Raw genomic sequence first — 14,594 nt, forward strand, 5'->3', positions numbered from 1 at the left:
TCTTTTTTACTGCAGTGAGCCTCGATGTAGCCAAACTCCATCAAGTATGGCATTGTTTTTATGCCATATTAGATTCGTTGTGTTGATGCATTTTGAAGTGCTTCACCCCACGTGCTTCAATTTTCCGCTGCAACACGCAAACTTCCCCATTCACTCAGAGCGTTATAGTTCAACATCRCTTAGGATTTGTTGCTGCACGTTTGCGCAGAGTGAAGGAAAGAGGAGACCAGCTGCACAGCCAGGCTGCGAAATAAGATGTAGGTGATCAGTTTGTGTGATCGACAGCAAGAGACCGTGATCGGCGATCTCCGATCATACACTTTTTCACAGAAATCGGACGATTATGATCGGTGGCCGATCGATCGGCACACCTCTAATTAATATACTGTATATATATATATATATATATATATATTCCTGCAGGGTATCTGATTACTGATAAGGCATAGCTGTTTGGGGGAGAAGCCAGGCGTCCTAAACACCAGAGCAATAGAGGCTCAGATCTACCACACCAGACAAGACCCAAGGTGTAGGTTGTGCAAGGAGGCCCCTGAGACAGTCCAGCACATAACAGCAGGGTGMAAGATGCTGGCAGGGAAAGCRTACATGGAACGACATAACCAAGCGGCGGGCATAGTGTACAGGAACATCTGTGCAGAATATGGACTGGAAGTCCCGAGATCAAAGTGGGGAACACCCCGAAAGGTTGTGGAGAATGACCGAGCTAAGATCCTGTGGGACTTCCAGATCCATACAGACAAAACGGTAATGGCGAACCAACTGGACATTGTGGTGGTGGAGGAAAGCCGCTGTGGTGGATGTAGCAATACCAAGTGATTACAACATCAGGAAAAAGGAGCACGAGAAACTGGAGAAATACCAGGGCCTCAGAGAGGAACTGGAAATAATGTCAACACACATCGGTTTTACTTGAATGTTCTCCTGTCATTCCCATCTTGAAGAATGGTAAGCAGAAATAGGCATCTGTGTCAGAAAGTTATGATTTTGTAGTGTAAAATTTCTCAACTTAAAAAACATCTTCAGCTACTTTTGTTTCATAAGAACTGTTGAGACTGGAGGTGTCGTTAAAAAAGTGACGGCTTTTTTTTTCTTCTACTGAATGCCGGCTTTTCCTACATTTTTCAGTTCGTTTTTAAGCTTTTTTTTTWAAAAAATGTCCAGGAAAGCACAACTGGAACTTGGTGGTATTGCTGTTCTTTTACGGCACAATTGATAAGAAAATCAGATTTAAACTCTTGATTCTCTCAACTACTTAACCGCTAAACATAGGCAGTGCCTTCAACAGAACACAAGCAGATCAGAAACAGATTAAATACATAACTCTTATCGGCGGCTGACAACGCTGTCTGCTCCGTTTGATAGAAAAGATAAATAACAGCTTGATGTATCTACACATCATTATGCACCCTACCTCTCAACCATTATCGTTTCTAAAACATATTGCGTTCTATTTGCATTCTATCACCATAAACGTAGCGGGAGTTTAGAATGAATTTTCGCTCAAAGCTCAGAGGGACCGCCTCACGAGTGCATAAAAATGACATTCACAAGGCAAATATGAACCCTCCGCTCATTCATGCTTTTTCTATACCCACACAACACCTACCATTATTTTGTCTCACACACACACACACACAGCAGCGGCGGTCTGAGAATAAACATGCTCTGTATGATAATAAGTTAGCAGCATATTTCATGCAAGACTTGCTGTCAGTGGACCAAACATCCATCTCTCTGTCTGGCTCCAACTTCTCCGCTTCTTCTTTTTGTTTTACAACTATTTATGTAACCTGGCGTAAGTCAAGGTGAACGAACAACACTACCGATAATTTATATGTGGTCCCCCGCCTCAGGCCTCCAGGTGGGTTTGCATCATAAAGCAGCAGCCAGGTGCGGCGAACTGGACACCGGACAAAACAGGTTGCTCCACAGGAAGCTTGTAAAACGCGACCTTTGACCCCTGCAGCCTCATCCTGCCTCTTTCAGCTCGAGGACGGCAGAACGTTTCAGGTGGAGCGTCTCCAATAGTGACTGGCTGAAAGGACCGGCAGTTTATTAATGGAATATGACAATAAAATGGATGATGGCTCCCTTTGTGTGAGTGTGTGTGTGTGTGTGTGTGTGTGTATGGGGGGGTTTAAGTGGATACTGAGTTGCTTTGGGATCAGCTGGGTGACAACGGAAAGAATGTCATCGAAATAACTCACCAGGTCTCTCTTTGTGTTTCTCTTTGCTCCCTGGCGTCGCTCGGCTGTCTCTCCCTGAACCCTTAATTACGGCATCAAAGCAGACACTGTTCATCACATCAATGTCTATCATCCTTTTATCTTCCCCACCCAGTAAAAGCAGAATGCATTTGCACTTTACTTTGTGAGCAATTTCACACAAAGGCTGCACGCCTCAAACCTTCCTCCAATTTTTCCACATTACAGCCAAATTCAATGTATTTTATTGGTACTTCATTAGTAGAAATCCTTGTAAACTTGTGTGTGAATTTGAATGGGAAGTAAAAATGATGCTTGCTTTTACTAAATGTTTTCTGACTGCATGTTTAATATTTTTAGTAGCCACTAAAAGCTTTTCTTCCAAGAAATGTCTATTTATCTTCAGCCATCTTCCCTTCAACCTGCCAGCTAGCTTGAAATTTCAGCAGGCACGTAGGAATTAAATTACAATTTAAAAGAAAAAAAATTATCAAAAAACCTTCCATGTTATGTAAACCTTCCAAAAACTACAATTTATAATGAAATTATAATTAAAACCACCTCCAAGTTTTGTTTTGAACATAGTGTCAGAGCTGATGTCATCTCTGTCTGGCCTTGTGGTTAGAAAGACAAGAATTATAATCGATGGACGAGATCTACATGCCCCTCCTTTTCGACTCCTCTGGGATTTGGGGTCATAGTTTTAGTATTTTTCCTAGGTTTTGAGATGCTAATCAACTGCACCTTGTTGCCATGGTTACTCATTATAACAAATGTTGGAAAGTAAAAAAGTAAGGAGAGAGACAAAAGTCTACAAAAAGAACAAGTTAGGAGAACACAACAGAGCTATCATTACATGCTATCATAACAACCAAAAATATATTTTAGAGGATATTTTTTGCTCACTACATACACAAGGATACAACTTGGATAAATTTCCACCCCAGCTGCCAATAGCACGGCAGCTAATGCTATGTAGTCATTTTCGCTGCAAGTTTGCGATGTTCAAAATGTTCTGCTTAATTAACTTCCGTCTCACTACTCAAGATATCTTGGACTCTCAACATGGTAGCCGAGTGTTTGCTTACTCTTGACAAGACTGTCAAAATATCTATTTTCAGGACTACAGAGCGCACCTCACTATAAGCCGCACCAACAATTTTTTTTTTTTTTTTTAACTGAAAATGTGCCTATATAAACCGCTGGTATCTCCACCACTCTCAGTTTTCCACAAGGACGCAGCAGAGCGCCGATCCCTGGATTCGTTCATGCCGAGTTTACATGCAGCGGCTCTATTTCCCTCCTGTACTGCCAGCTACTTAAAAGCTCCATCATATGAGTTTGAAAACATTTCTCYGTCRTGCCTGCTGCTAACTTGTGCTTGTTCTCAATGAAAATCAGCGCTTTCTTCTTTGATTTCCAATGTTGACTTCTAATGATTCACTTCTTGCTAAAGCGCCCCCTGGTGGTTGAAGAAAAATCTACAGAAAAGCCGCACCGGGCTACAAGCCGCTTGGTAGGGAAAAAGTAGCGGCTTATAGTCAGAAAAATACGGTAATAAGAGTTGCTTTGCTTGAAGTAGTGAACAGATGAGCACAACAAAACAACTGAGAGCATCGAGCATACATTTCTATGTTCTGAATTTTAAAAAAAAGCTAAAATTTCAACATAATAGAATTGCTCAGGTTATCTATTTTTCTCTTGTAAAGACGGTCCAAATGTACATGAAAACCTTTTACTTCACCATTACGCACTGCCTTCCGTTAGTCTATCGCATAAAGCTGCAATAAAATGCATCAAAGGTTGAGGTTTCAATGCGACAAAAGTACAAGGGTGTGAATACCTTTTCAGATGCGTGTAAGAAAAAAAAAACCAAAAAAAAAACATGCTTTAGCAGAAAGCTTCTGTACAGAATGAGATTGTTGGGGGAGAAAGCAGTCAGACAGGTCAGCTTTGTGTCTCTCATGCAAGCCGGACAGCGGTGGCCTCCCTCTGTAGGGGCGTAGGGGAACATTAGACTCCATAACATCATTCATAACAGCTCGACACACTTCCACACAAATGGGTTTCACCACAGAGGATTCCCATTAGCATTACAGCAGAGGAGGTTTATGAGGTAAAGGAGGCGGAGAGACGCTTCGCTGCAGCAGGCGTGAGGAGCAAACTGGAGTCCGCAGAGATTTCAAAGCTTTCTGCTTGTTCACATGCTTGTCTGAAAGCATCCCAGGTTGCCCTTCGTCCCCGTGGTGTGTCTGCATGTGTGACATGTGCGGCATTAGATCGTGTGGCCCACCCCCTCCAGTGGGAGGCCAACTCGGAGAACAGGCCCTTCATTTTTCTCCGATGCAGCTCAGAGAGATAAAGGCCAGACCTTGTTCATCATCCTGTTATTAGGCAGCAAACGAGCTGGAGCGTCCGCTCTCTGAACCTGCAGTCTGCTTCAGCCAAAACAGTGTGAACAACATTAACAAAAGATCCAACTACAAAACAGAATTTAGATTACGTTTCGGTGGAAAAATGTATACAGCTGTGTAGATTTGGAAACTTATAGCAGCTTTAAAATGTCTTCAGAGAGCTTATGTAGAGGTAGAGGGGATGATTAGGACTTTCTTAAGAACAATTTGTAGAGCGATACAAACACATAACACCACAACTGCAGGAAATCATTTACATTACCAATTTAAGACCATTTTTAGAGCCGCCTGTAGGTCAGGGTTTGGGCGGGTGTAGTTAGTCCAAATGCTAGATCTGTACATCTTTGATTTGCTCATAAATATAGATGTTTTTATCCCACCTCAGATGTATTTAACTGCCTGCATTTAAAACCCATATATTTCTTTATTTCCAAACTATTAAGGCAAAAGATACCATTTCAGAGAAGTAGCATTGCTTTTTAACGCTTGAATCAGTACGCTTAGAGTTCCTGCCGATTTCACCAACTCGCATTTAAAACTTTAAGATCACTGTCCTCTGAGAGATGACACGCAAGATCTGTATCGCGACGGAAATGTACAAAAGAAAATTGCATATTTTATATGGTAGAGTATGATATTTTGCACAGAATGTATAAAGTTCGACATCTGAGGTTTGCTTATTGGCTGTTAGGACTTCTTCAAGCTATGCGTTTATATTCACATTTCGATTTTTATCTTCGCATTCTCAACCAACGATGCGGTGAAGCAAATGGCGTTTATTCTGTACCTAGACAGAAGCCCTACTGTGGTCAATTAGGTAAAATTAGCAACAGAGTTAGCAATACTCAACAAAACTGAAACCATGACTGAAAGGTCTATTCCAAAGAATCACTTCCTTTAGCACAACCATGCAGGTTGGACAAATTTTACCCTGTTGGTGGTGATACAGCTATGACCTGGTGCCTCATTGGCCCCTAGTGAATGTAGCACGTTAGCTTTAGCTTCTGTTAAATATCGTCATCATCATCATCAAATTTTATTTGTATAGCACATTTCACGGTGCTATACATTGCTTTACATAATTAAAGAAAAAAATTAAAACAGCATGTGACATTGAATACACAGTAAGAAAGAGAAAGAGATTTTTAAAAAATTAAAAAACGAGTAAAAAAGATAAAAACATACTTTTGTTACGAAATTTAAGCCGTCGGAATATAAGCCGTCAAATTTAAGCTGTCGTCGCCAGACTCCGCCGTCCGTTTAACACAGGTATTATCCAGGCACCGTCGCCTAACAGGACAAGGTCTCCAACCTTGCAGCACCAGGCTCCGTCCACCTGTCACGCAAATCTTTGCGCTAGGACTTCGCCGTCCTACACGGATTTTTGTGAATAAAAGAAATTAATAGATAGATAAAAAGTAAAGATAAAAACATTAAAAACATCAAAGACATCAAAACCCGCACTCTAATCCTAATTTAGCCATAAGCAACTCTAAACAGGTGGGTTTTAAGTTGAGATTTAAAGGCACCCAGTGTTTCAGTTGTTTTACAGTTTTCTGGAAGTTTGTTCCAAATCTGTGGTGCATAGAAACTGAATGCTGCTTCTCCTCGTCTGGTTCTGGTTCTGGGGATGCAGAGCAGACCAGAACCAGAAGATCTGAGGGGTCTAGACGGTTGGTACAGTAATAACAGATCTTTAATGAATTGTGGTGCTAAACCGTTCAATGATTTATAAACTATCAACAGTATTTTAAAGTCTATTCTCTGAGCTACAAGGAGCCAGTGTAGGGACTTTAAAACTGGTGTTATGTGCTCTATCTTCCTGGTTTTAGTGAGAACCCGAGCAGCAGCGTTCTGGATCAGCTGCAGCTGTTTGATTGATTTATTAGTCAGACCTGTGAAGACGCTGTTGCAGTAATCAATGTGGCTAAAGATAAACGCCTGGATGAGCTTCTCTAGATCGTGCTGAGACATAAGTCCTCTAATCCTAGAGATGTTCTTCAGGTGATAGAAGGCCGACTTTGTGACTGTCTTAATGTGGCTCTGAAGGTTCAGGTCAGAGTCCATCACTACTCCCAGGTTTCGGCCTGATCGCTGGTTTTCAGTCGTAATAACTGAAGCTGTGCATTGATTGTGGTTCGCTCCTCTTTAGGTCCAAAGATAATAACTTCAGTTTTGTTTCTGTTCAGCTGGAGAAAGTTTTGGCACATYCACACATTGATCTGTTCTAAGCATCTATTCAGTGATTGGATGGGTTCAGAGTCACCTGGTGACATCGTGATGTAGAGCTGTGTATCATCCRCRTWRTTRTGGTAGCTAATCCTATGTCCTGTTATAACCTGAGCCAGTGGGAGCATATAAATATTGAAAAGAAGGRGTCCTAGGATTGAACATTGGGGTACCCCACATGTGACCTTTGACCTCTCTGATGAGAAGTTTCCAATTGAAATCATGGTGCGCTTCTCACATCCACAAAGCATTTTAGGACTATGAAACATTTCCATTACCTTGAAGACAACAAAAATATTCACAAGTACAGTTTAAAAAATGACTGGAAAATCTTGTAGATGCATTTAAAGTAGATAATTATACGAGCCACGTCTGCACCTTCATCCAACTGTCTGCATCCAGCCAGCAGTAACACAAATAACACATACCATGTAGCATTTCCATTTAATCCAAAACAAAGTCATTAAAGATGGTAAATAAAAGTTGCGTAATAAAACCAGACGAATGCAGCTCCGTCCAAACATTTCTTACAGCGTAATCCTCTCTACATATTGATTTAATAAATCAGGCCAAACACAAAGACTGTGCTGCTGCCAAACAGAGGATTCAGAAGTGAATTTCATTAAATGAGTTATCTGCCTACTTAAAAGTAGTTCTGGCTCACTGAGTGATGAAATGAGCATCTAGCATGGTTTATGCACCAGTAAGTGTTCTTCATAGGTAGCTGGCAATTAGGCGCGGCGAAACATCTCCAGTAACGTCTACAATTCATCTTCCTGGCAGACAACACGGGCCGCCGGTTCTGCCTCGCGCGGTGAAGGATTTCAGAGGAAGCAAGATAACGTTTTCCTCCACGGCCCAAGAGCTCGGCTTTTTGACGTGCTGCGGGGTTTTTTTTCTTCTCGGACAGGCAAAAGACGGGGTTGGACTCGAACACGTCCCAGGGGGCGCTGTTGGAGCCAGGCCACCACTCGTCACCGCAACAAGCCGACCCTTAGACACACACACATTTACGGCTCGAGTTGGGAGTGTGGGCTGGCAGCTGCAGAGGCCAAACTAATCCAGCTTCGTGAAGCAGCCGGAGGCGCGTAAGCTGTTAACGGGTTAAGGTGAAAACGTCTGCTGGCAGGTTCACTCGTTCGTTCTCCGCCACGCTGCACCCAGCACCAGGTCGCAGCAGCACAGCACAGCACACCTCCTCCAGGTGACACGCCCCACCTGCCAGCTGCCCTGGCAGCGCGCACACTTCAAGCAAACACCCACGTCTTCAAGGCCACGTATAAATATAACACAGTATCCACTGGAATACTTACAGTTACAGGAMATCAAACAGCGCAGAGGAAACTAAAAAGAGGCTAATTATGTTCAGCTTCTTTAGACGTTTTGGTTTAAAAGAAATCAGGGTTTTGTTGTGGCAAATTTCCAATCTTCAGGCTGTGTAAAGCATAGCATTGCCGATTTTGGAGATTCTGATTCACCATCACTAAAAGTGCTAAAAGAAATTTCTCCTGTTTTACACGAGAGATTTCCAGCTCACTTAAAAGTATAAACCACATATTTTAGAGTTAAACAACAAGACATGAAATGACTTCTAAAAGCCCTGCAGCATCGGTGACCTTCTGTTGTAGGTAATCTATAAAGATATTTCATAAAAATCACCTTTTGTTATTGTTTTTATAACATGTCTCATTTGGCTTTGAAGAACCACAGGAGGGCAGACAAGGAAGGCTGCAGACACCTGATACAGATGGGTAAGTGTGGCTCGGCGAGTGTGCAGCTGTGTGCTGCTCTGTGAGATCTCCACAACCCGCTGCTTTAAACTTCTCCACAACTTTCTGGAAAACAACAATGTGAACGTGTCACGTTTCACGGGAGACAGTAGGTCCCTGCCAGCCCGTCTCTGCCCTTCTGCCCTGCACTCCACAACGCCAGCGGCACAGAAACCCAGCAGAGCTTTCCAAAGAAAGAAAAAAAAAAGAAGCTTTTGACAGCATGGAACAACAACAGAAAGAAAGCAGAGCACAAGTAGGCCAGCCTCCCAGGGAGCCTCAGTCCTCCATCCGCCGTCCTGGCCCGACTTTTCAGACTGTCCTCATAAAGACAACAGCCATCAAACTGACAGCTGTCAGCACAAACACGAGCAGAACCCAGTAGTTGGTGTTTCTGTGCAACGAGCTGTCTAGCCTTTTTTTTTTTTTTTGCGCTTCGGACCACGGTTTGTTGACAAGTTGGAAACAGAAAGCCTGGACAAACCCATCATCGAGGAGTGGTGGAGTAATAAAGTGTTTCTGATGAAAACTTAATGGCCCCTTCACCTTTATTGATGGCGGTGGGATCGGGATCCCGCGCCGTAATAGCGCGAGTCGCTCCGTGCAGGAAAGCAGCTCCATCAACCTCACGCTCGCAAACACACTGAGCAGAGGGAAGCTCGTAACAGGGAGGGGCACGGATCAACACACCGAACACTGGATGAATAATTAAATCACCCTCGATTTTAGCCAAACGGGCTCGAAGCGGCGTGTTACGCTGAACTAAATTCAAGCATGGCTGGTAGTTAGGATGAGTCAGAAGATGAAAATCCCCGAGAGGTAACAGGTAGATGGATTCTAAATGAGTTGGGAGAAAGGTTAAGAGTAAACATCCCTGCATGCTTAATTGAAAATCAACTAACACATTTTTTAAAGGCTTGGTTATGGTAAAAAAAAAAAAAGATCAAATTTGGTTTTCTGAAGCTGGAAGCTTCTTGTCTATAAGGTCAGGACAGATTCAATGTGCAATATTAGATCTCAACAGTTCATAAACATTCTGCAAAGTTGCAATGTTGAACCAAAATCATGCTACTTTTGGATGAAAAAAAATATCAAAGTGTCATCTGCAAACAGTCAAACCCATAGCAATTCTAAAGCACGGCGGTGTGGTGGTAATGACATGGGATCCCAGGACCACAAAGTCAAAGAAATGACCGTAAACTTTTGAAATGCGATTTTTGTGAGTTTGTTGGAAGTTCTCAAGGCAGATTTCAGATTTTATTTTATTTTCTTATATACAAAAGTCCCAGGCTGGAATCTTTGCATAGTGTTTCCAGTACGCCTGTAAACCTGACGCACAAGCAACGTCCACAAACATAAACGGATGAAAAAACTAAATTTTCTTGCAGCTACAGGGAGTTTTTGCTTCAAAAGACAAGGTGATGGTGATATATATATATATAGTTTTAGAATAAAATACAATTAATTCATTATAGACCGTGTAATTAATTTATTAGTCCCACCACTAATAACATTTTTTCAGTGTTCTCCGGCTAAATTTAGTAGAGAATATTGACGCTTTGCCCCTCCCAGAATTCTTACTGTATATTCCTGTTCTCCTACTTACAGAGAAGAGCAATGCAGCAATTTATTGTTTTGCTATGGTATAAAATACAGTTGTGATTATGCTCCACGTGTAACATGAAAGCACATTTGTGCTTGAAATCTTTGCTTTAATACTGAAACCGTGTTACTTTCACTGGAGCTCATCGCACTGTGAGAATCTGACCGAAGCTCGTCTTGTTCTCAGCTAAGTTAAGACGAAGTGCTGAAGCAGTGGGAGCATCTAATATTGCTGACCTCGTTCCTCACTCAGACTTTCCTTTAAGAAGAAACCGAGGAATTAAATTCGTCCATTTGTACCCCAACATGTTTGAACTACAATTGCACAAACAGAACTTATTAATAATTCCCTTTCAAATGCTAATTTGCCTTCATACATAAATCATAGCTCCAGAGCTGGTGGGTGTGCTCGGCACAGGGGAGAGAGAGATGGAGTAAAAACAGCCTCAAGTAACAAATGACATTATCCTGAAACTTGCCTCCGAAATGCAAGCCCGCTGTCAGGGCTCATGTGTTTCACACTCTACCCAACGCGTGCATTTCCAACATATTTCCAACGCAGACGTATTTCAACTAAACAAGATCAGGTGCTGATGTTCATCCCCGGCCGTCCTGTCTGTGAGGACGCTAGCTGACGTGTGATAAAGCCGCACAGCTGCTTACATCCGCTTGGACACTCTTTACCGGGATTTGCGGGAGAGGAAATTTGAAATCCTTGCTGGTGGGAGAGCGCTGAATCAGAGAGCCGCCTGCCAACTTGTTGCCTGCATCCCAGCTTTGATGCGTGTGTCTGAGGCGTGCTGTGCCGGAGACCCGCTTCCTAGTCAATGCATTATCTGACTGAAAGGAAAAATCTGAGTGTGTTTTTCTTTACAAAACACTTTGGAGGAGAAGCACACAGAGATGCTTGGTTTAGACTGGCACACGTGGAAAATTTGGATAACAATAACTTCCCCTTAAAGATGTGCAAAAAAGCCCTAAAGAATTGATTCAATTAACTGATTTAAATTCATTCATATGCTTTTTTTTCTTTTTTAGCGTAATCACATAAAAAATAATTTAGTTTAGAAAGCCTCCATGTAAAAAAAATTATATATTTTTTACCTATAGGACAGCACTCCTGGCAGCATTCAGTTTCTGTGCTCTGCTAATCTGGAACAAACTTCCAGAAAACTGCAAAGATGCTGAAAAACAGAGTTCCTTTAAATGAAGGCTAAAAACCCACCTGCTTAGAGGTGCCTTTGATTTGAAGTAATTGGAACATTGATCAATATATTTGATGTAAATTTGCTTGATGATTTTGCTTCTTTCATAACTGGTTACTTCGTTGTTTTTATGGCATAAAGCACTTTGAACTTGTTGCTAGGATACTATGCAAGCAAACTTGAATGGACACTTTCCCTCAAATAGTTTGTTGGGGTGGAGCAAACATGGAGAGTCATCTTTGGCCATACCTCTTTATACCAGCGCCGTAACAGGTTTCCTGGACTTCGCAGCACCACAGAACCTCCACGTATTCGTTCTCGACTTCCCACCAGATCCACCACGTCTGCTGCTAAAACCCTCTGTCCTATTTCAATCTGACCAAGATGTTCCAATTAACATCTCTGTCAAGTGCGGCAACCTGCATGTGTTTTTATGTTTGTGATGGTAGGACAACCAGAGGTCCTCTCCTAGCAGCAGCTTCAAACTTATTGCACGTCAGGCGAGGAGCCGTCTTCTCGAAACCTTTATCTGACTTTTGAAATGTAACATGGCCCTCTCACTCAGTTGAATGGCATGCTTTCTTGTCTTTCCCATTTTTGAACAGAGGCTAACATCTAAATCATGTTGTTCTGCTACATGGTTCAGCGTGATTTTATGTTGATGTAATTTTTTATTTTTTTTTTGGTAGAAAAAGGAGTTAAGACTTTTCAAACATGTTCACCAGGAGATTCAATAAATATTAATAAACTGATAAAAATCAGGACTTTGAGTTGTTGTCGTTTCCCCTCTTGATCAGAAGGTATAGCTGGGATTGGACAGAATCCTATATACAGCTACTGCGCACCTGTCCATGGACGCATGCAGCCGCGCCTCCAACCACATGTCAGGGTGTGTAATGCCTTGTTACCTGCCAGGAGCTGGAGGGGATCTCTGCAAATTTGCCCAGTCCCCCGAAGGTGTAGCACCGGTACATGTGATCCAGAGACTCGGAGCAGTGCCACAGCAAGCCGAAGCTCACCGAGTCTTTGGCGCCGTGGTGATGATGATGCTGCTGCTGGTGGCCGCTCCTCAGCTGCTCCTTAACAATCCAGGCGGGGGATATGAAGCTGAAGCTGCAGACGGCCACCAGGGCGGAGGACAGGAGCACCCAGAAGCAGCCCACACAACTGAACATGGTGGCGGCGGCGGCTTGGGACAGAGAACCCGAGGACAGACCCAGACCGATCCCGAACCCGGCTTCGTCTTCTTTCTTCTCCCGGCCCAGGAGCCAATGCATTTGGAGCTCGCCGCCTTTCAGGAGCGAGACTTCAACTTGTCCTCCTCCCTCTGTCCAGCAGCACTACATGAGCAACAAGCAGGGATGCGGTCAGTGGAGGTGGGCATCAGCGGCTGCAGCTCCGCGAGTTCCCAGGACATCTGGTCTGTAAAAAAAAAAAAAAAAAAAAAAAAACCCACTGAGGAAAGAAAAAAAAAAAAGCTGGTGGAAGCTGAAGATGCAGGAAAAGTCAGGTGTTCCGCTCGCTCGGGCTGCCACAAGGTGAAATGTGACACTCTAAATGTTTGCACAGGCAAAAAAAACAACAAAAAAACTGGAAGCGGGGGAGTGGAGGTGGAGGAGCGGCGAAAACACCTGAAGACACAGGTGGACTCTTCCCCCGTCTACCCGCGGGATGCTGCCTCTGCCTCAGGACCGACAGCGCCTTACTTTGCTCGCACTACTCGCCTCAGTCGAGTCTCAACAACGCTAAGTTGGCGTTTGGTAAAGGAGAAGCTTCCGCCTGGGACCTTCAAAGTAAAATCTAATAGCTAAAGTGGCGCGAGCTCCAGGAAATCCAGCTTTAAAGCTACATGCTAGGTCTTTCCGTAAAATCACTTGCTTATCTCAAATAAAACAACGAGTCATGGTCGTTGTACTTGTTTAGTTGTAAATTAATCAGGATAAAATCTTTACTTTCGAAAACCAACTAGAATACACAAGCCTCTTGTGACATCACGCGAGGCATAACGCAGCTCGTTAGTGGTTTTCTTCCTCTTCATTAGCATATTTGTAAAAGTTTCTCCCTCAAAGGTGTTTTCTTAAATTCTGCATGGTTGTAGCCGAACGGTTCCACGTTTTAGAGTTCACACTGCATGACTTCCAGGAAAATGTGGCAAAATTAAACACACAAAAGTTGCTTCTTAGCTTGAATACCCACATTTCATTGTATAAAAAAAATAAAATAAAAAAATCTCACTGATGCATTGATGAGTTTCTAGGCCTGGTGATGTTTTGCTGAGTCATGTTTTGCTTCTACTGAAAATGATCATCAAATAGATTTGATGAGCCCACATCCTAGCTGTTAGCTAAATCACGGATTCAACTTGGAGTACAGCCGATACTGGTGGTTGCAAATCAATAATTATTGAAAGACATACAAGTGAAAAATATGTATGGAAAATAAACAGATGGRAAAAAAAACAGATACACAGGCAAATACTTTCTGTAATATTGGAGTCAAACCCTGGTCCAGATGGGACAGCTTTCAATGAAGTGAGACCAAAATACGCCAGTCTTTTCCCCTATTTGGTATGAATTAGGAAACATCTGTGAAACCCTGAAGTATAAACCAAAACTTTAACGCTAAACATAAATAAGAAATTTTGAAAAAGGATGTTTTTTTTTAACGAAAGTTTCTTTGCTCACAATAAGTCTAACATTTCTGAACTGCAATTTCTTACTCTGAAAAAAATGGATGAGATTAAAAAAATTACAAATGTAAACCAGTTTAAAAAATTGATTAAAGCAGAACTMATTTCAAAATATGCTATATAACATGTTTAATAGTTTATAATGTAAATGATTATATAAATAGTACTTAAAATAATTGTACATAGTTAAACATAATGAAAAATGGAAACAAGTTGTCTCTTGTTGATGTTCTGAAAGTCAATTGATAATACATCGACAAGTATGAAAGGGGCAGGATATTATAAGATGTATCTTCTACCTGCTCCTTTTCGAACAGAAAATATAAAATTGCATGTCACATGGGCAAAATAATTTGTTTTACATTTTATTTCTTAAGTTTGTCTCATTCTATTTTGTTTTCTTGTTCTTTTTTGACTGTTTTTAATGTCTGTTCGAAATAAATAAATGAAATGAAAAGGAA

General features: G+C 42.1%; 1 protein-coding gene across 1 annotated transcript in view; it reads right to left on the reverse strand.

Annotated features, from left to right (window-relative positions):
- The window catches only part of lhfpl7 (LHFPL tetraspan subfamily member 7), a 132,559-nt gene extending 119,286 nt beyond the window's left edge, over nt 1-13,273 (reverse strand). Inside the window, exon 1 of the mRNA XM_008428042.2 lies at nt 12,353-13,273. Coding sequence (XP_008426264.1) covers nt 12,353-12,721 — 369 coding nt within the window. The 5' untranslated portion in view covers nt 12,722-13,273. The remainder of the gene's footprint in view (nt 1-12,352) is intronic.
- Between the last annotated feature and the right edge of the window lie 1,321 nt (nt 13,274-14,594).

Source organism: Poecilia reticulata, linkage group LG14 (genome assembly GCF_000633615.1).
Source record: "Poecilia reticulata strain Guanapo linkage group LG14, Guppy_female_1.0+MT, whole genome shotgun sequence".
NCBI lineage: Eukaryota > Metazoa > Chordata > Actinopteri > Cyprinodontiformes > Poeciliidae > Poecilia > Poecilia reticulata.